Source organism: Pseudonaja textilis, chromosome 7, assembly GCF_049901715.1.
Source record: "Pseudonaja textilis isolate UNSWEBS1 chromosome 7, rPseTex1.2, whole genome shotgun sequence".
In the NCBI taxonomy this organism is placed as follows: Eukaryota; Metazoa; Chordata; class Lepidosauria; order Squamata; family Elapidae; genus Pseudonaja; species Pseudonaja textilis.
In genome coordinates this window covers 49,216,059-49,237,568 of record NC_141996.1, presented here as the reverse complement: position 1 = coordinate 49,237,568, position 21,510 = coordinate 49,216,059, and the positions used below count along the sequence as shown (strand labels likewise).

General features: G+C 34.3%; 1 protein-coding gene across 6 annotated transcripts in view; it reads left to right on the top strand.

The window, feature by feature from the left end:
• Positions 1-21,510, top strand: part of GRIK1 (glutamate ionotropic receptor kainate type subunit 1) — a 146,319-nt gene that overhangs the window by 111,227 nt on the left and 13,582 nt on the right. For all 6 annotated transcript variants that reach the window (XR_015744347.1, XM_087937546.1, XM_087937542.1 and 3 more), the window contains 5 exons: positions 4,175-4,288; positions 5,774-5,977; positions 7,111-7,334; positions 16,598-16,716; positions 20,527-20,744. Coding sequence is in view for 5 of the 6 variants with exons in the window: in XM_087937546.1 (XP_087793672.1) it covers positions 4,175-4,288; positions 5,774-5,977; positions 7,111-7,334; positions 16,598-16,716; positions 20,527-20,744 (879 nt within the window). In the remaining variant the exon portion in view is untranslated. The remainder of the gene's footprint in view (positions 1-4,174; positions 4,289-5,773; positions 5,978-7,110; positions 7,335-16,597; positions 16,717-20,526; positions 20,745-21,510) is intronic.

The window sequence follows — 21,510 nt, the reverse complement described above, 5'->3', positions numbered from 1 at the left end:
AAGCTACAATATTTTACTTGCTTTTGAGAGTCAACTCATAGGTAATGTCTATGAAATTATAATCTGACAAGACCTCACCAAGGTACAGTACTGAATCCTGGAAAATCTAAAGATATATCCATACCTTTAACACATACTGTATATGTGCATATCATTTGGGGCATAAGCAGTATCATACAAAGTACAGAAAAAAAAAGAAATTGAAAGCAAAATAAATTAAATGCAAAGACAAAATATAGTTAACACCATTTACTAATTCAGAAAAAAACCCCACCTCTACATAACTTGTTAACCTTGCAAAACCACCTTTGCCTCCTCCCTGACCATGCACTGTGTTTTGTTATTTAATAACTTTTCCTCTTTCCCCTTCTGAGAATCCCATCATCGCTGTCCAGCCAGAACATTTTAGTCTTCTCTTTTTTCCTCTCAGTTCATTCACATTCTTCACATATTCATACCTAAACCATCCCATTAACTTTTTTTTTCACGTTGGTCACTCATTTTTATATTTACATAATTTATGTTCATTCGTCATCCATTCATTTTTGACCATAGATGACACATGCATACTTCAAAACTCACCCATTACCACCCATTATTCACATTATTATTTTTTGTTTCTTGTGACATAGCTAAGTCTCACTTCCAGGAACAAAGGAGACACAAGCATACAATTATTACATGATTTTTACCTACTTTGATACACATTCACTGATGTCATCAAATTACATGTTATTTGTTATTTTCCCAAAAGAATTAGCATATAATATATTAAAATGTCTCTACCATATCTTCATCATTAATAAACATTTATCTACTTGTTCCAGTTTATTTATAACTTGTGTGTGTGTTCACACTTCCTGCTAGCATACCTCTAACATCACCACAAACATTCTTTGTACATTGATCCATAAATACATTAAATAATCCTTGTCTTTCTCCCTACTCAGTATTTATTTTCTAAAAATGCAATTTACCTACATTCATGTTGTACTTCCATCAGATACTCTACTCCTAAGCCATTTAGCAACAATCCTTCAACTCCATTTCCATGAAAAAATCCATTATTTAATCATACTTATCATACTTTTCTAAATCTAATTCTCTAATTCAACTTTTTTTTTTTGAAAACAGTTTCTCTAATTCAACTATTTTATTGTCTGTTGAAGAGCAAAAAATACAGTTCAGCTTGTACTTCTTTCAATCAGAATTCTGCCAAACTTAACCGATTAATTTTTCAAGCTGCTTCAGGGGAAAAGAAATTCAAAATCTGATTCCAATCTTACTTCTGGCCTCCCAGGTTCAATCTGGGAATTAGATTACTGGATCGCTAGGCATTCCAGACTCAGGATGATTCACTGTCAGGTCTATTCGTAATAAATTAAATTGTGAACAAGGTGATAGACCCAGCAAGACTGTGAGTTGTAATCCCACTAGGCATGATAGCTGACTAGGTGGCTTTGGGCCACTCATTCTTTCTCAGCCCAATTTACCTTGCAGGATTGCTGTTGTTGGGAAAATAGGATGAGAAAGGACTATTGGTATGTTCATCACCTTGTGTATTTTTTCTAAACTTTGTAAAACAGGGATGGATGCTACTGGGAGTGAAAAGTGAACAAGGTCAACCTCACATTGAGGCTGATTATCAGATGGCAATTAGTAAATCAAACAAGAAATCTTTTTCATCTTCATCTGAGGGAAAATAATAATAATTGAGCATTCTCTGTAGCAGTTCCACTTTAGAGTAGTTTCTCCTCTGAAGTTCACATGGCTCCGATTCTTATAGCTTTCCAGAAGCAGGAAAGGACTGTTCATATTTAGGCCGTACTTTATCTAATTCTAACTTTTTATTTTACCCATTATTTTAATAACCTTTATTCTGATTTTGCAATCTGTTATGCAAATTCTATAAGCTGCCTAAACTCTGCTTCTTCGTTAGCAGGCATATAAATAAGACAAATATATCTGTCTGTGGTTTATGTATTCAACCTTATGACAGTTTGCTTCATGTGTGGGGACAATAACAGCATTCTTCTAGTCATCCAGCACAAATACAGACTTGAGATACATGCTGAAAAATTTCTCCTTAAGCAAAAATATTTTAACATTTCCCCAGTTACATATTTTAACATGTCTCCAATTACACTGTCAACACATGCATCCTTAAATTATTTTAACCTTCTCACAATATTTATAACTATTTTCATCTTTTAGTTTTTACATTAACATTTACAGAATTCATTTCAATTCCACCATACTAATCTCTAATATACTTCTTCCACCATTCTGAAATAATTTCATTATTTTTTTCTTAATCATATTCACTTATGCTGGAGGACCCTTGCATAGCCCTTTCTATCCACTTTCTTTTTTATTCTACTGTATTTTTTTTCAGTTTCACTGTCTCTTTCATCCTAATAATTTATTGACAACTATATTTTCTGCTATGTATATGTTATATAATCTGATTATTTCTAATTCAGGTGTTATTTGACTTGATTTATACTGAACTTTTTTGTGATTAGTCATGATAGCCATTATGTGCTTTTCCTGATAAAAACATTCAATAATAATATTCTTGAAGATCGACTAGTGTTCTATGCTATTTGTTCAACAAAATGTAGATTCAGATGTGTCTTATTTGATGGACTTGCATATGATTTTCTGGAATCTAAGAAATGAGTCTGTCTATCACTGGTTATGTTAGTAAAGATCTCATAGGCATGCAGTATAAACATATAAACTATAAACTTGATCAAGTGGGTGCTCATTGTGTTTATGGAAGAGATATGTCCTTTGTCTAATTTTAGCATTTGTAGTTTTGCCTACCAAAAGTGATTCCATTAATCTGCTCTGGCTACGGCTATAGGCTGATCCTTGAGGGATCTGCTCTAATGGTTAATCATGAACTGGATAATTATCGGTTTTCACTGTAAGTTTCTGAAAACATTTCTGTTTTTTTTTATTTCTTTCTGTATGCCTTCCTCCAGTTCCTCTTCTAACTCTTAAAACCTAGGAATAATTTTGTCAGATTAATTGCCCTTTCTTATGTAGTTTCCCTATTTGCTAGGTAACAAATGGTTATTCAACCTGCTTGTTTGAGTCAGGTCTTTAAAAATTCACCCACTCACTGAAATATGATATTAATAAAATCATGGTATTAATCTTCAAAGCAAATATCAGTCATGGAAAATTATTCCTTTCATCTGAACAAAAAGACCTCCAGTCCTGTTATTTGTATTAGTAAATAACCTTAATGGAGCCAATGCAAATAATGCCTGGGGTGGATCTCCCTTATCTGCTGTAACCAAGAATAGCCAAGAATAATCACTTCTTCCCATAATACTACTCAGTGCCCCCTGAAGTTGGTGTTTACACTGCAAAAAGAATAAAAATTGCCAACTATAGTACAGTCCCTCTACTACAATTCAGTTAACCTCCAATACCATTAAACTTAAAGATGGAATTATGCAAGGTTGATTTTAGAACTATGCCATTCCCATTGTGTAATTTCAATTCACACAATTAGATACTGCCACGTTCCCTTGAAATTCTTCAGGGCCAAATAATTTATAATGTTCTGTAAATATTAATCAAGACCCTTAGGTTGGGAAATCACCTCTCTTTTTTTCATTCAGCTTCAATTTTCCCACTAAGCTTCAATTTTCCAAATGCCATTGATCAGTGATCATTTTATTAATTCTATCGTTAGAAGAGTCAAGTAATCACTGCTTTCAACAGAGAAGAAAAGGATTAGTGATTAGGCCTGTTAGTTATACTCTTAGTGTGTTTTATGAAAATCAGGTTTCCATTTTCCATTTTCAAAACATTCATTAAAAAGACAAAAGCAACATGTAAAATTCATATATTCTGAGATAAAGTAGTTCTGATAACTAATATGCAACTAACATCACTCCCTGATAATTAATCCCATCTCAGCAGTGTATTTCATGTAACTGACTGTGCTGATAATCCATCATTCTTGTAGATTGGTAGTTTCAAATATGTCTGGTCCATGCCTTTAGTATCTGTTATGGCTGCTGTTTTAGTCTTTTGGTGTGATGTGAATCATAAATAACATTTCCACAACAGACCCTTAACACACATTCATTGTATAAAAACATTTCCCTATCATTACTGGTTAGCAGTCATATATCCAATTTCTTCTATATAGATTGGGATTTGGAACTCAAACCGTGGCCTTAATATGACTAACAGCAATAAAGACCGTTCTACCAATATAACAGATTCACTTGCAAACCGGACACTCATTGTCACCACTATTTTGGTAAGTTCTGTTATATTTTCTGGTTATTTTCTATCAGTTTTCTTTGCTTTTCTTACAGGTAATATTTGCTTTGCTAACAGCCTATCTAATTAAAAAAAGACATGGTGTTTTTTTTTTACTAATCACAGACTTGTATTACAGATGCTTCCAGTACAATGTACTGTAGCACCAGCGTCACAAGAATTGGGGATTTAAGTAGTGTAAACATAAACCCTTGTAGATGTCACACACACAATTTAACAGCACATATACTCTGAGGTAATCATCTAAATCTTGTCACAGATGAAATTGTTCTATATTTTATAAACCCCACATTTCTGGAACATATGTTCCTTTTTTTTTTCTAACTTTATCGTGTTTCCAAATAATTTTAGCCAGCTTCATTTATTTGTTTAAAGCAAATGCACTATAAACATGTGTTTGTGTTTTATTTCAAAGCCAAGTTTGAGAAACTAATCTTGAGAAGAAAATGAAAAGAAATAGAGGTCTCTATATTGTACCTCTGAACAATAGTAAATATACACTATATATAAAATTGAGGTTGATAGTCTGATGCCCAGGAATAGCACTAGTTGCTATGTCCATTTGAAAAACAACAAAGAGTGTTAAGATGGTCAATAACTCATATATTACCCAACTCTTGAAAGCTTCTCATATATAGTATGCACTCGTCAGACTTTGGCTACTTTAGAAGTTAACTTATTTTATTTATTATGTTTTTAAAATGTTTTAAACATTGTGTGAAATGAGTCAATAGTATTTAGGTACTAAAAACTTATAACAATGTTTGCAATGTGAAACAATGAATCCATCTAAAGCAAGCTTAGATCTTTCATGAACGATCAGCTATTATTATTATTATTATTATTATTATTATTATTATTATTATTATTATTATTATTATTATTATTATTTCTATGACCAGAGGAACTGACAGATTAATGTAGAATTTCCCATGTTATTTACCAGGGCACCTTAACCTGAGTGAGTCACCACATACTGCTGCATCTTGGGCATCTGTATGTCCTAATGCCACAATAACAATATTAACCTTAGAAAACACTATCTCAGTGTTTCCTATTTAATTATCTGTTCCTTATACAACTCGGCAGAAAACCTCAAGGTGGTTTTGAGTATGGAGTTTTCTCTTGTTTAATAATTTGGGCCTAAATTACCATACTGTGATCCTAGCAACTGTATGATTTGGTACATCCTAAGATTTTCAGTTGTTTGTTTTTAATGTATGAACAAATGTATTGAGCAGTGAATCTTTGCAAACTGGTTTCCTTTTTACTATCTTAATCAGATTTAGCTATAATAATGATGACCTCAGAAAACAAATCAAGTTAGAGTTTCTGTTTACATAATTGATTCAGATAAAATCTGATATTAAGCTAAGCATCTGTACATTTTAGCATATCATTAATCTTTTTCTGTATTTCAAAAACAGCTGGTTCTACAAATGTCTTATGTATTTTTATACAGGAAGATCCCTATGTCATGTACAAGAAATCTGATAAACCTCTTTATGGTAATGATCGGTTTGAAGGTTACTGCCTGGATTTATTGAAGGAGTTATCAAATATTTTAGGCTTCATCTATGAAGTAAAACTAGTATCTGACGGAAAATATGGAGCCCAGAATGACAAAGGCGAATGGAATGGGATGGTCAAAGAACTCATAGATCATGTAAGATTGAATTGTCATCTTGGCCATTCTTTTCAGCCTGCATTGATCACTACTGAAAACATATAAACTTGCATTGGTCATTAAGGGAAACATATAAAATACTAAACCTCTATACTTTTTTTCTCTATCAATTAAATAGTTATTTGATACAAGAACAAAATTAGAATGGAGAGATTTTTTTGCAGAAAGTATGCGATCTTAAAAATGTACATGCAATGCAATTCCCTTACTATGAGCCAAGCTATTATGTGATAATTAGCAAAGCAGATATTTTAAGAACTCTGAACATTCTGTACCCTACAGATATAGGAGGAAGAAATGGCTGATGGCCACTCTTCTAATTTTATTCACTGTAATGGTTTATATTCCTTGCTTCTCTAGATCAGAGATGACCACAATGTTGTTCTTCATATCTTGCTGGACCACGACTTCTGTCATCCATCAGTTTTGACCGTGCTCCTTATAGATGAGTTAACATTTGGGAAGGAGAGGTTATACTCACTCACTGACCATAATGTTTTGTATTAGCCCATTCCTTACAACATGAACATTATTTGCTGTTAGAACACAGACAAAACAGCCAACTAATATATGGACTAGGAGGCATGAAGAACTGTAGAATCAAATCTAAATAAATTGCAATTTAAATTTATATTTCTGTGAGAAAATATCCCTTTAAAAACATCACTTTTGAACATCTCTCTATTACATTTAACGGATTCTGTATACTCAGTGTTTAGTAAGAGCACTTCATCACAGCAGCTCAAGAATCACCTAAAAGGATGAAACACTAAATCATATACAGTAATCATAAAAATACATTATTTAGAAAGCATCCTTGCACTATATGTTTTTGAATAAATAAAAAGAAGTATGTCTTCTTACTACTTAAAAAAAAAATAAGTATGTCTGTTTTTCTGAAAGTAAGATCCCTTAATACAATGGACTTTACTGCTGAATAGACATGCATACAATAATGTTGCACATTTCTGTTTCTTTCTCAACAACCTTTAATGAGAAAAACAATTTATTGGCCTATACTGATGCTTGAGAGAGTAACTGGTACAATAAAAATATGTTTATTTATTTCTACAATGGAAATGAGTAGATAATTCTTCAATTTGTATTCTCAGAAAGCTGACCTGGCAGTTGCTCCCCTCACCATTACCTACGTAAGAGAAAAAGTAATAGACTTTTCAAAGCCATTCATGACGCTGGGAATCAGTATTTTGTACCGGAAGCCTAATGGCACAAATCCTGGGGTTTTCTCCTTTCTAAACCCTCTTTCTGCTGATATTTGGATGTATGTGCTGCTAGCCTGCCTGGGAGTCAGCTGTGTGCTCTTTGTCATTGCACGGTGAGTTTAAAGGCCCCACTTGTGTAACAGCAAAAAACATTCATCTGGGCATGTAAATTATTCTTGGTTCAGAAATGATAATCTAGTTACATTTTCTGCATCACTACCCCCTAATAATGTGATCTGCCAAGCTGTAAAAGCAAGTAATGGAAGAATTTGGGAAGCTATTGGAGAGACTGCAATCTATGCAGAAAGAATGGAAAGAGGCCTGCTGGATCAGTGACAGTAGCTAATTCAGCTTTCATTTCCTGCCAGGTACAAGCAGGCGCACAACTAAAGGTTCAGTTAATTTCTTTGTAGCATTGTTTGGGTTCCATTCTTTGTATTACTACTTTTTCAGGATAACACTTTATTTGGTGGTTTTCAAATTATATTCCAAGGAACCCTTAGATTCTCTGGATCAGGGTCCCCAACCTGTGGGCCATGAGGGGATTGCAACCAGGCCACGGAAACAGCCAGTGAGTGCACACCCATACGCACACATTCTCATTTGCACAAGCAGCAGGCAAGTGCATGTGCATACACTCCATTTATAAGAGTGGCAAGCATGTATGCATGCCACATGTGCAAATGGAGTTGTGTGTGCATGAATGTGCTTGCCAGCTGCTGGTGTGAAACCATCTCCCCCCCCCCCAGTGGTCCACAAAGCAGGCAACATTGGGGGACTCTGCTCTGGATGGATGACAGAGATTTCTAACCCAAAGCTTGAGAGATATCCCATGGTAATAAGGCACATTGTGATCTTTCATTTTTGGTCTAACTTTTCTTGCCTCTCATAACAGAAATGAACAAATATGCCAGCTCAGGTGGAATATGTTTCTACAATCAGTCTCTGTCTAGCTTTGGCACTCTCTTTTCCTTACTTCTCCTTACATATACCATGTTCCCTTTAATTCAAAGGAAAAACCATTGGATTTTTGGTGAAGCAAGTGGGAGAGTTGGATGGAAAAATAAAATGTATACCATGCAAGTTCAGTAACGGTAGCCAAAACTATGTTTCCAAGATAGATGATAGTTACTGTGTTTCTCTGAAAATAAGACCCCGTCTTATATATATTTTTCCACCAAAAAGGGCTCCAGGTCTTATTTTCAGGGAGTGCCTCCCACTGACGCACCTTGCGGTGATGGCACTGACAGCCCTGCCCAGCGGGAGCCCGTTGCCAGCCCACTTCTTCTGTGGTCATTTGTTGCTGCTTGCACACATCACCCTGGTCTCTGTTTCACTGTCAGAGACCTTCAGGAAAGGCCTCTGCAGCCAATAAATAGGCTCCAGATTGACACACACGGTGGGTTGATCTGGAGGTCAGTTATCAGCCCTGAAGGGCCTCCGACAGCAAAACAGAGGCTGGGGGTGACACACATGTCAATCCAGACCTTGTTTCTTGGCTACAGAGGCCTTTCTGGAAGGCCAGTGAAACAAGGCCAGGAGGTGCCATGTGCATCAACCCGGAGCCCATTTCTTAGTTAAGAGGTCTTTCCTGAAGGCCTCTCTGATAGTGAAACGGAGGCCGGGAGAGATACGCACAAGCAGCAGCAAGCAGCTGCAGAAGTGGGCTAGCAAGGCAGATATTGGGGTGTGTGAGGCCTGGCAAGTAGGGCAGCTCCACCACCCCCATCCCCACCCTAGCTTAATTTTTACCTGTGTGCCTTGCCCCACTCCATGTGCCCTGGAATGGGTGGGGTTTTAACCAGGGCTTATTTTGGGGTAGGGCTTATATTGATCACACATTTAAAAATCAAGCTAGGGCTTACTTTTGGGGTAGGTTGTATTTTCAGGGAAATGGTAGATAGAAAGAAAGATAGAGAGATAGAAAGATAGATGGATGGATAGTTAGTGATAGATAGATACCAATAGATTGGAGAGAGAGAGGTGGGAGGGAAGGATCAGGCAGAAGTTTTATCCTCATAAACTGTCTGTATGCACATTTAACAAAATCTCCAGCAATGTAAAGTCCATTTGAAAATGTATTGCTACAGACAGATTTTTGAAGATTAAAAGTTTGAAACCTACTGAATAAATAATTTTAATAGCACTGAAGTGATTGTAAAAAGCACAGGTACTATCAAGCTATTATTTTTTGGCAGACCAAACTGCATATTTCATGTAAGGGAATGAAAGAACAATTGTAATAAAATATCTTAAGGCCAATGTTCTGCTTAGCTCTATGTGTCAAAAGCAAGGCAGGTAGTGAATTAATGCCTTGATTTTCATGCAAATCTGATACAATGCTCTTGAAAACTGCCATTTGGAGCAATAAATGCTTATGAACTATGCTCACTGCACTGTGAATCACAGATTTGACTATTTGTAAATCAACAACTTTGGAATGACTAATAACCATCTGATCATCACTGCCAGATTTTTTCTTCCTGTGTAATGAGGCAAGACTGAAAACTATTCTGTTTTCCCACTGCGAGAAAGATGGATAAAAATCAGCTACCTGGAACCTTTGCTAACAAGGGCTTGATTCCACATTGAGGAAGTCTAAAATGAATAATAATCTCAAAAGGTTGCCATGCCAATTTGCAGAACACTTTGGACATCTAAATAGCTCCTTACAAAGTGTGTCCTGGCAAAGATAGGAATTTCCCAAATAGACTTTTTTTCATGGCACAGACATGAAAACTATTCATTAAAAGTTTCACTTGCCATATTTCTGACATAGAGTGGGTTTGGGGATATGCAAATACTATCCAAAAAGTAAAACTAGTATATTTAGTGTTTTTTTTCCTTTCAATAATGGATAAAGATTTGATCATTTTACAGTTTTTGCTAAAAGAGCAAAGTATTCAGTGAGGCCAAATTAGAAGCATTCACACTCTTTTCATTCTTATTTTTAAATGTTATTTTTAATGATCTTCATAGTTAAAATATTTTCTATGATGTAGCTACAAAAACAGACAAGGCAGCTTTAGCTTATGATACTTTTGTTCAAGGATTTCTCTGTCACCAAGTTTCTTCATTTATTTAATATCCTCATCTTTCTTGTGGAAGCCAATTTCTAAAAGTCCTTCAGTTCTAGTCCCTTATATGAATTTTGGATTCTATGTATAGAAAAATGTATTAAGAAATGGAAAATAAAAGTAGTTCTACTAATAACAAATATATCTTTGGCATATACAATTTCTACTGATTACATATTCAAATGATATCTTCTACTTATAGTTCCAAATTGCCTTTACATTTCATTTTACATAAGGTTGTCAAGATTATAATTGATTAATAGGCTCTACTATGAAGAATAAATGAGTGACTGTGAAATTAGTTTTAAAAAGTAGAATTAGAAATATTTTTAAAAGATAGAATTTTAAAACAGCAGAATTAAAACACACAAGATGTATTGGCAATTTGAGATTAATTGATGATGTACTTGATGCCTTGAACTACAAGTGAAAATTAGAATTTATTTTACATCCTACACCCAATGCAAAACTTCATTCTGACATTTTCTTAATACCTCCAAAGGAAATTATATATGAATAATTTTGTGTACAGCTGCAACTGGTGACTTCAAAGTTAGATTTTTATCTAATTTTATTTGTTTCTTCCATAACAACTTCAATTCAATATGTTAACATCCTCAGGCTTTCACTAGAGTGAATAAAAGAAAGGTAATTGGATTAGGCATCATGTTTAAAAGCTGTTCACATAACATTATTTGTTTTATTTTTTATTTCCTGCAATTAAATAAATAATGTATTTTATATTTTTAAAGCTAGGCACCGTAATATTTGATAGGGAAATATAATCTCTTTATAAAAGGCAGCACCTACAAAAATTTTGTCTGATATTTATACTAGGCTTCGAAATTGTGCCCTCTGGCAAAGGAGCAGTGTGTGTGTGTGTGCGTGTGTAATTGGATAGTTCTCCATTCCATTCTTCCATTTTGCTGTTAGAAACCAACTACAGCATGTGCACTGTAAATATTATAAATCATTCAGAAATACCCTAAAATCTAAAATTTTGCATGAGTATGGCATAGGTTGGTATCGACTGCAGTCAATTTCAAATGTAGATCCATAGCGGATGCTATAATGCTAACTAGTGGACAGGCAAGTAAAATGGAAAGTACCTAACCTGGGTGCCTTCCAGAGACAAGATGACTTCAATTTTCTAAATTCTTAAGTTATGGCAATGGTAACTGAGCACTGAAGGCTCCAAGGTTCGAAGGCTGCAACAAAATATGTATATATGAATAATAAAAGTAGGTGGTCCCCATCCTTTCAAGCCCTGAAAGTAATGTCTCCCTATTCAGCATTACATTTTGTAAGTACAGAATATTGGTCAAGAGCAGAATAATTCATAAAATAGTATACTATAAAATGATAATTTCAATATAATTTGAACTTGGATGTTTTCACTGACTTCTTAAAAAAACTGCTGGAAAGAGGATTAATCGGTTATGCACGGAAATTCCACAATTATTTTCCAGCATATACTATGGTATATTATGCTTTGCTTTATTTTATTTTGCTTTGTTTACTTCCTTTTTTTGTTGGCTATAAAAAAACAAACAAACAAACAAATAAATAAATAAATACATATGTGACTACTCTATTGCATATCAATACCTAAGTCTTGGCCAGCTCGGTTGCATAAAATTACTGCAGTAATTTTTGTACTTCCTTTAGGTTTTTGCACCAAGATGGTGTTCACCAGAACTCTCCTGCAAAACAAAAATAAAATCAGATTGTTTTCAGGACTCTTTGTTTTATTTTCTCAACAGATGTGTCCACTGAGGAATTGAGTAGCTACTTATTTATTTATTTATGTATTTATGTATTTATTTATTTATTCAATCACTTACATGATAATAGGTATAAGTATATACATAGTTATGAATACATGAAATGGGTACATATAAGAAAAATAAAATAAATAATAAGACAGGGATGGTAGGCACGTTGGTGTGCTTATGCACGCCCCCTACAGACCTCTTAGGAAAGGGGTGAGGTCAATAGTAGACAGTCTAAGGTTAAAGTTTTTGGGGTTCGGGGAAGAAACCACAGAGTCAGGTAGAGTATTCCAGACATTGACCACTCTGTTGCTGAAGTCATATTTCCGACAATCAAGTTTGGTGTGGTTAACCTTGAGTTTGTATCTATTGTGTGCTCTTGTGCTGTTATGGTTGAAGCTGACAGGTAAGTCATTGCAATGTATGATTTTATATACATTTAGATCAGACCGAAGACGGCGTAATTCAAGGTTTTCTAGTTCTAGAATTTCAAGTCTGATGGCATAAGGTATTCTACGAGTAGAAGAGTGGAGAACTCTTCTTGTGAAATATTTCTGGACTTTCTCAACTGTGCTAATATCAGATATGTAATGTGGGTTTCAGACTGATGAGCTGTATTCAAGTATTGGTCTAGCAAATGTTTTGTATGCTCTAGTTAGTAGTGTGATATTACCAGAGAAAAAGCTACATAAGATTAGGTTAACAACTCTTAATGCCTTTTTGGCTATGTAGTTACAGTGGACTCTAGCGCTTAGATCATTAGAGATGAGTACTCCAAGATCCTTGACAGAGTTTGGCTCATCAACAAGGTCTTGACTATTCAGCTTGTATTTTATTTTCTGATTTTTTTTGCCAATATGTAAGACAGAGCATTTATTTATTGAGATTTGAAGTTGCCATTTATTTGACCATTCTGATACATAGTCAAGATCTTTTTGAAGGGTAGCGGTATTGTCTGTGGTATTGAATAGCTTTTCATCACCAGCGAAGAGAACGCAGTTGCTCTTAATATGATCACAGAGATTGTTTATGTAGATTATGAAAAGAGTTGGTCCTGGAACATTGCCTTGGGGGACACCACTGTTGACAGGTACAGAATTTGATAGGACGCTCCCAATTTTGACCATTTGTTGTCTGTTTGACAGGAATGCTTCTATACAATTATGCAGGTGTCCAGAGATAACGTAAGATTTTAGTTTTAGGAGTAGTTTGTCATGTACCACTGAATCAAAGGCTTTACAGAAGTCTATGTAGATTGCGTCTATTGCTTTGCCCTGATCGAGTTGTGTCATCCATATGTTTTTGCAGTGTAAGAGTTGCAGATTGCAGGATAGTTTTTTTCTGAAACCAAATTGTTTATTAGAGAGTAGGTTGTTTGTCTCTAAGTGGAGGATAATGGATTGGTTAATAATCGATTCCATGACTTTACAGGTGATGCAGCATAAACTTACCTTTTGGTGCTTTTTACTCTTGTTTTTTCTTCTTTGGGACTCTTTGAGCTTTAGTGATTCTGCCTAGTTTTTTCTTAATTTCCTTATGTGGCTAATAGTTCAGTGAGTATATAAGGGAGTTCATTAAAGGAAAAGAAATTTCATTCAAACCAATATGCCACAAGAATCTGTCTCTTAATCAAGATGTAATCTTTTTCTCTCTGTATGAAAGGCAAACTATAGGTTTTTGAATAATTTCTTCCACAAACCTCAAATATTACATATTGACAAAATGCTACTGAACATATCCTCTTGTGTACAGGTAGTCCTTGACTTATGAACAAAAATTGAGCCCAACATTTATGTTGCTAAGTGAGACATTTGTTAAGTTAATTTTGCCCTATTATACAATCTTTGTGGCCACTGTTGTTAAGTGAATCACTGCAGTTGCTGAGTTAATAACTTGGTTGTTATGTGAATCTGGCTGGTCATTGACTTTACTGGTAGAAGGTCACAAAATGTGATCCTATGACCTTGGGACATTGCAACCATCATAAATATGCGTCAATTACCAAGTGGCTGAATTTTGATCACCTGGCCATGGGGCTGCTACACCAATCATAAGTCTGAAAAACAGTCATAAGTCACTTTTTTTAGTGCCATTGTAACTTCGAATGGTCATTAAATGAACTGTTGTAAGTCAAGAACTCGCTGTGTGTGCATTATGATTACACTAATTTGGTTGGTAGAGATTATATATTGTATCTAACAAGTTTTGGTCCTACTGACTAGAATTTATACAGTCCTGTATGTTCTACAGAAAAGCTGGGTTCACTTTCAGTTTCAATATTTTGGTATGATGAAATTTTCTTTCCCAGGTTCTCTTTCATATAGAGTTATTTTGTCCAATATTGCCTGTAGTGCTATTTGTTTAACAGACATGGAAACCTGAGCATATGACATTGTAAATGGTGATGGATAGATTAAAAATCTCGGTATTGCCTTTCAAGTTGAAGCATATTCTGCCTCAATGCTGGCACAGTCCTCTTGTTACCATAATTAGATCCTGTGTTGTTGATTAAAATGTTTATTTTAATTTTGAATTTCAAATTCAAGAGCTTGATGGAGTATTTTTAAATGGTACTTTCCATATAATGCATGCAAGAGATGTTTTCTTGAATAGCCATTCTCGTTTTGATTTTTTAAATTAGCTATTATACTGATGATTATTTTATTTAGCTAACAGCATCCTAAACTACAAACTGTTTCAATCAGTACCTTCATTATTATCTATGTGCATTGCTTTGTGTCTAACACAATGCTCAGTAACAAGAACGCATATAACAAGAATGCATATATTCAAAGCTTAAGCATATAGTTAAATAGCTATTGTATTGGCATGATATTGTCAATTAAGGCCATATTTATAATCATTTATAGTCAAATATGTCCTGCAACTATGAAATTATCCATCTGCAATCATTTATAGATAAAGATTTTAAAATAATTTTGCATAACAATTTTAAAAATTTAAACAAAATATTAATGCCATAGACATTTATAATTCTTATTCCAAAAAAGTTTGTTAATCTAAGTGCTCTGTCCTTAGTCATTGTTTGTTAAGAACTGGTGGAATTGGATGAGTTAATGGATTAGGTGACAGAAGTCATATTGCAGTTTAAGGATTGACTACAACTACAACCTTATTTATATGATTGGTTGCAGGCAAATAGATCTCAAGAAACTAGGGAAGATATGGGGAACTTATCATTCCTTGGATATTTCTACAACAACTGTATCAGGAAGTCAGGTCAACTATGAGTGATAGTGAGAATTGTAGCATCTGGCATGGCACCGATTCATTCTCCCTAGAGCCAAGTTTTAAGAACTCCAAAAATTAAATAAGATATAAAGCCTAAATGATGAGAATCCTGATTCATACATCCCCATTCCATTTCTATACTGTAGAGGTGGTAAAAAATATTTTATAAAGTTAAAATTGTTCTAAAATAATGATGCTAAATTGAATAGAGTGAAAAATCATTGAGTCATGTTTTTCCCTGATAAATGATTTGAAACTGGTTGTTTAAATTCCAGTGATAACAAAAGAAATATAAATTCAAGGAAGTTGTAGATGGGGCAAAATGTACTTCTGAGTGCTATTAGTTAGGTTTTTTTAAACATGAACAATAAGAGTTTACATAAACTTTGTGGGCTCATAAATGGAATTCAGCTGAGAGGTCAACCATGCACTGAAGAATTTGCTATTTCTTGCCTTCCTTTTGAAATTACCCCTCATCATTTTCAATCAAACCTTGCAAGTTTCTGTTTACCTGCACCAGTTGAGGATAAGGAAAGTATCTGCTACAATGAATGTGCAGCAAACAGCACATACATCACCTCCATTTGTGGATTTGTTTTCATGCATCCAACCCACGCACATAAACATTCTGACCAATACTTGGCAAATACTATTATTGTATGGAAGGCTCATGAAATATATAGACACATATCATTGACATAGAAGATAATTCATATCAGAGGAAATAGATGACATGTAACTGGAGCAGAGGTGGTATTCAGTAGGTTCTGACCAGTTCTGGAGAACTGGTAGCGGAAAATTTGAGTGTTTCGGAGAATCGGCAAATCCCACCTCTGACTGGATATTTTACAGTATCCTTCCCCTGCTGCACCCACTAAGCCACGCCCACAGAACCGGTAGTAAAAAATTTTTGAATCCCAGCACTGAATTGGAACACCTTTATCTATATATATTGCAGTTGGTTTCACTTTTAGCAGTGTCTTCCAAATGACAATCCTTGGTCTATGGAGATTCTCAGTCATCCAGGCCATGGTTGCTGGCTATGAACCAAAGATGAATAGACTTAATGGAATTAGTCCTTTTATTGAAAAGTATATTCTAAAATGCTTTGCACTGCAAATTTGCTTTGGGTCTCTTATGCTGTGATTGCATATTTATGAATACGGCCTTAATTGATTCCTTTTTTTTTCTTTTTCTCATTAATCTTTGGATTTTGTTCAGTATTTGGCATATTTTTATGTGATGTTTACCAACTCTTTCTGTTAACTATCACAGGTTTACACCCTACGAGTGGTATAACCCCCACCCATGCAACCCTGACTCAGATGTGGTGGAAAACAATTTTACTTTACTTAATAGTTTCTGGTTTGGAGTTGGAGCTCTCATGCAGCAAGGTACAGCGGTTACCCTTCACTCCTGCACATATCCCACAGTTTGATGGAGGGCTGCTGTGCTGGTAAACTCCACCATTGGTAGCTATAGCAAAAACTTGAAAGCCTAATTTGGAACTAAAGATATAATTACACATATTTATGTATTGGCAATTTAACAACAATGCATTTGGGAAGAATGATCATGGAACCCAACTGAAAAGAGCCCTTCATTTGAAAATACTTGTCAAATCTCTATTACTTACTAAAATAGAATTAAGACTTCTCTGCAGATATTTAAGATGTTTGTCTTTTCTAAATGGACCCAATCCTTGATGTTCACAATTGCAGTTGATTCTAGAAATTGCACAAAGGGCCTATTTGGCTGTGAAATTGATAGGATGCCTTTAATACTGTACGGTATTCACTAGAAGACTTGTAGTAATGTATTTTTGCCTCCATATGACATATACATTTATATAAAGTTTATGTTACTGTGAATCCTTTTGATACTGATCACACATTAAGCAAATTATAAGAATAGACAACATTTTAAAAAGCTTTGCTAGTGTAAAACATGGTTATAATCTGGAAAAATATAAGCAATTTTTTTTTATATTCATCTAGCTTTTTTGGCATATGTAGGAAGATATGTGTACCAAAGTATATTGTACACAGGGTGAGAAAATCTAATTTCATCCATTAGAATAATTTTTTGTTGTCATTTGGTGAATAAAGCATGTAAGATTTCTCACTACTGGACAAGTGTATATATCAGAGTGCTTTATGTTTACATTTGTGTTCTTAATAATCTTTTTTTGGAGTTTACCAACATCCACAACAAACTGTGGGATGTCGTGTCTGCAAGTCACCACTACCTTGGATACATGACAGTCAGCCCCAACCAGACTCTGCTTGTCTTTGAAGAAACATTAAAAAGGAAAACTAAGCTCAAACATTTGTAAACTGCAGCAAATATTTCCATGTACAAACTTGTGGTACGTGTGGACTATAAGGGCAGCATCATTAACACAAAGAGTTTGAACGAGAGATGAATGGCTTTAACCTTTGCGCCTGTTGGTATGCTCTTTTTTTTTGTTAACAAAAGCTGCTGAATCATAAAGCATTGTTTATTAAATTATAAGTTGTGGTCATCAGACTTTCTCTTTTCTACAGAGGTTGAGCAAAGTCTGGATCAGGATTGGCTGTCATGTCTGCCAAAACAAATAAAACAGACACTAGAGAGTCTTCAGCAAGTACTGTCACTCGTAACATTTATTACCCCACCATTCCCTGATTTTTAAATTAGATAAAAATTTTATTTGAACTTGCAATATAATTAGAGATTATTAGAAAACAGAACAAGTTAAAATCCCCCGCTTACAAGCCTATACTGTATAACCACAGTGAAGTTGTTATTCTAAGCCTGAAAGCTGTTATGATGAATTCCAATTCTCTGGGAATAACTTCCTTGAATTCAATGCTCCTTAGATTTTAGTAAAAATACTGTACTTACTCAAGTCAATATTCGGCATGCAAATTAATCAGTAGAGTTACCAATTCCAATGAATGCAGTCTTGTTAGAATCAATGATGAACCTGTTAAGAATAATAGATAAGCTTATCAGATTCCATAACGTACCATAAAAATCAGACACAGCAATTTTCTGCACATATGACAACTATGCACATACAGAATAGACAAATTTGTTTCATGTATTTAGCAGATAAATAGATGCCAAGAGAGTTGTATGTAAAAAGTATCAGTCCTCTTTCCCCATAATATGAATTCGGAAGGATGCTCATGTAGAAAGTGTAAGTATTAATTATATCAGATCCTTCATTTTTCAAAGAAGTCTGCATTCTGCTCAAAATCAGATGTTTGTTTCTTTTGGATTTAATCAAAACCAGGGGAATATCATTCTGTCAGCCAATGGTATGGTTTCAGCTTTTCTGTGGCTGAAGTGATTGTTCTTGGTATCTTCTGATACCTTGTATGGTTGGCAACAAGCAGATGTCTAAATGAAATGCATTCTTTCTTTTCACACCATCAATGCGCTTTTCTTATAAATACAAGGGAATTCAAAATTAGCAATATAGAACGTAAGAATTTCAGAACCTACCTGTGTAGAATATCTGTCTTGGAAGCAGAAATTGTATCATTTTGGCAAGTTGCAATGTTATAACACAGTGTTATTACAGCTATTGTTATTACAGTAATATTGACAGAGCTATCTTCGGTTGACTGTCTTATATCAATACAATATGCAGCCTTAAACCATACATAACACAAGATTTTATCTGAAATATTTAATTTGGAAAATACAATATTCAAATTAGATATATTCCAATATCTAATTTGGAAAATACAATATTCAGTTTACAAATAAAGATACTTTCCAAGACCATAAATCTTGCTCTTGCCTTCCACATAATTGTTTTAGAAGGTATAGCACCTCAGTGCCAAAAAGGTTTGGTAAACAAATCAGATCAGTTAATACACTTACATGGTAGTTGGTGTCTAAAGAGTTTGACCACCTGCTGAGGTGTTTTGAAGAAGAATTACTGATGTTTTATTAAGCATCACTGGAAATGCAATAAAAATTTGAAGGATTTTTTGATTTCCTTGATAAGGGTTGCTCAGGTTTTTCTGCAATTATGTATTGACAGATCAGAAACCATGCCTCATAATTCATCTCACAACTCCAGATTCATCTTGAATGGTGTTTAAGTTATTCATGATGTAGGGTAGTTTTCATTCTATGTAACAGAGAAATGAGGAACAAATAAAGGAAAGTTGAAAGACTATTTAAAGATAGCAATGGCAGCTTCAATAAACTGATTTGCCTAATATCCATTTTTAAGATATAAATCTGAAAAATGTGTATTGAAATCCAGAGCCCAATTTCCAATTAAAATTTTGAATGCAAAGGACTTCCCAAATGATATAAACTCCCCATTTCATGCTTGAATCATATCTCCTGCACCTAACATGATATTTCAGACTTGGAGCAGGGTGTGTCTTGTGTTCAGATCATTTTGCATAATCCTAGTCTGCAATAATATTAAGCCAGTATGCACTTTTAACAAAATAGACAAGGTCAAAGGAAATATGAGATAATTGGGGAAGATTGGACCAGAACATTTTTGGAGATGCTTGAGTAACTCATTAGTTATAATAAACTGAACAATTGACAATATGATGTTTTCTGAAAATAAATAAATGACAAGGTTCTCCCCAAATTTATATACAGAAGAATTTCTCACTTGATATTATGGGGTGGGAGGAGCAATATGAATATTTAGAACAAATGTTGATATTTCCCAGGTGAGAGAGAATTAAATAATATGCAATTATCCATTTACTTTCCTGATCTTGCAATATCTAATGTTGCCTATTTTTTTTATATATTTTGAGGAATTCAGTAAAGAAAAAGTAATATATCTTCATATTATAGGGCATAATATTAAAAGTTCTGATTCTGGTCCTATTTATTATGGCAATACCAATAAAATGTACTTCCAAATAAGAATATCCATCATCATATTTCAGCTGCTTTACTTCAAAAAGCAATTAACCGACATGTTAATCATTAAGGGAAAAAATATAAGGTAGTTCTAATCCAAAAACATCTATTTGTTTGTCATCTAGCACTGCATTCATCTTATGAAACGTATTTGTTGAGACTATTATTACACATCTAAATTATAGCATCAACTAATTTTTGTTCTTTATTCGCAATGTAGCATGTTTCTGAAAGTAACATTCCATAGCATGATCTTAAAATTTATTTTCATCTTATTGTAATACAATTGTTTTGATGGTGTCACACAGGATCAGAGCTGATGCCAAAAGCTCTTTCCACCAGAATAGTAGGAGGAATATGGTGGTTTTTTACCTTAATTATAATATCATCCTACACTGCTAATTTGGCTGCCTTCTTAACGGTTGAGAGGATGGAGTCACCTATTGATTCAGCAGATGATTTAGCAAAACAAACTAGGATAGAATATGGAGCTGTTAGAGATGGATCAACCATGACATTTTTCAAGGTAAGCTGCTATGAAAACTTTTTATTGGTGAAATGTTAAGATTTTTTTAATACTGTGTTATATATCAAATAGTACATTTGGACAATGAGAATAAATTGCTCAGGTAAGTCAAAGCTGAATATACATATTGGATTTCTGATTGTTGGATCCTTGTGACTATAGGTGTTTACTCAAAATTATAGTGCTCAGCCTTCAAGAAAAAAAATCCAACTTTTTCCTTTGCACCTCTGTAAATAGCCATGGCCAATATCAATTTGGGATTTAAGCTATAGTTTGAAAAAAAAGCCCAACATAGGTTAAATAAGATGCTGTCTAAAAATACAGACCAATATGATGTAACATTTAAATTATATTTAGACTACAGTTCTTTAATAACAATAGCAATAGCCCTTAGGCATATATACTGCTTTACAGTGCTTTACAGCCCTCTCTAAGTGGTTTACAGAGTCAGCAGATTGCCCCCAACAATTTGAGTCCTCATTTTACTGACCCAAGAAGGATGGAAAGCTGAGTCAACCTTGAGTCTGGTGAGATTTTAACTGCCAAATTGCAGGCAACAGGCAGTCAGCAGAAGTAGCCTAAACACTGTACTCTAAACACTGCGCCACCATGGCTCTTTGTTTCTGGGTTTTCACAATATTAAATACACTTAGAAATATGCACTCACCAAGAGTTTTCTCTTCATTTACATTTCTTAGGGCCTGAGCCTAAAATTTGGAAGGTGCATATGTTTTGTATTTTTATATTAAGTAGAAAATTCTCTTTC